Below are 812 nucleotides of genomic sequence, written 5' to 3' on the forward strand. Positions count from 1 at the left end.
CTGGCCACCGCAATGAAGCGAGCTTGCGAAGCTATCACAATCAGCCATCAGTAAATCAGCTTCGAAAGTGCAGCGACGTGTTGACAGTGGCACTTTGCGAAGATGAAGAAGTACAAACATCTGCCGTTCAGCAAAGTACAGCTACAAGAAGTCCATTCCAGCAGCTGCCGTGTACAAGTTCCACAATAAACATGAACAGCGTCTCGACAGGAATGGCTCACCACAACACAGTTGCGACGTCCACGGCATACAGCAATATGTTTAATTCATGTAAAATCGGCAGTGTAAATATCACTTTTCATCAGTAACTGCTATCTGCTGATAAAAAGTATTCTTTCGCCAAGGCATTAACCTTTTTGAGCCACATTTTTGTGAGAGTTTGACAGTAATTCAACTTAAAAAACACTTTCATTCATTCGCTCAAACTGCGATGCGTCCTTCGGCGATTCAACAGGTTTATGCTCAAAATAGATCCCGATTTGTGATTGGTTCTCCCGCTTTACTGATGAATTTGAAGAGAATAAACAACTTGATCAAGTTACAAAATAAAAAGCGCCGATTTCTAAGTGTTTTTGTCCAAGTAGTTATTTCATAAAAGCAATAGACCGCGTTTTCCAGAAGTTTACCAGCGTAATAAAACCACTTGGCATGTTGGGAGTACACTCGAAAAGCTTGTAAATCACTCGCCTGCGGCTCGTGATTTACAAGCTTTCTCGTGTTCTCCCAACATCCCGCGTGGTTTTATTACGCTGGTAAACTTCTGGAAAGTGCGGTCTATTGCTTAAGTATGGTATACAGTGTATACTAAGATC

At 41.7% G+C, this 812-nt stretch overlaps 1 protein-coding gene across 1 annotated transcript in view; it reads left to right on the forward strand.

Annotated features, from left to right (window-relative positions):
• LOC146455182 (uncharacterized) overlaps nucleotides 1-592 on the forward strand; it is a 1,695-nt gene extending 1,103 nt beyond the window's left edge. The window contains exon 1 of the mRNA XM_085094628.1: nucleotides 1-592. This exon is cut by the window's left edge and continues 1,103 nt beyond it. Within this exon, the coding sequence (XP_084950754.1) occupies nucleotides 1-308 (308 nt within the window). The 3' untranslated portion in view covers nucleotides 309-592.
• The last annotated feature ends 220 nt before the right edge of the window (nucleotides 593-812 follow it).

This window comes from Pavona decussata, unplaced genomic scaffold (assembly GCF_977016875.1).
Source record: "Pavona decussata unplaced genomic scaffold, jaPavDecu1.1 SCAFFOLD_285, whole genome shotgun sequence".
NCBI classification, from domain to species: domain Eukaryota; kingdom Metazoa; phylum Cnidaria; class Anthozoa; order Scleractinia; family Agariciidae; genus Pavona; species Pavona decussata.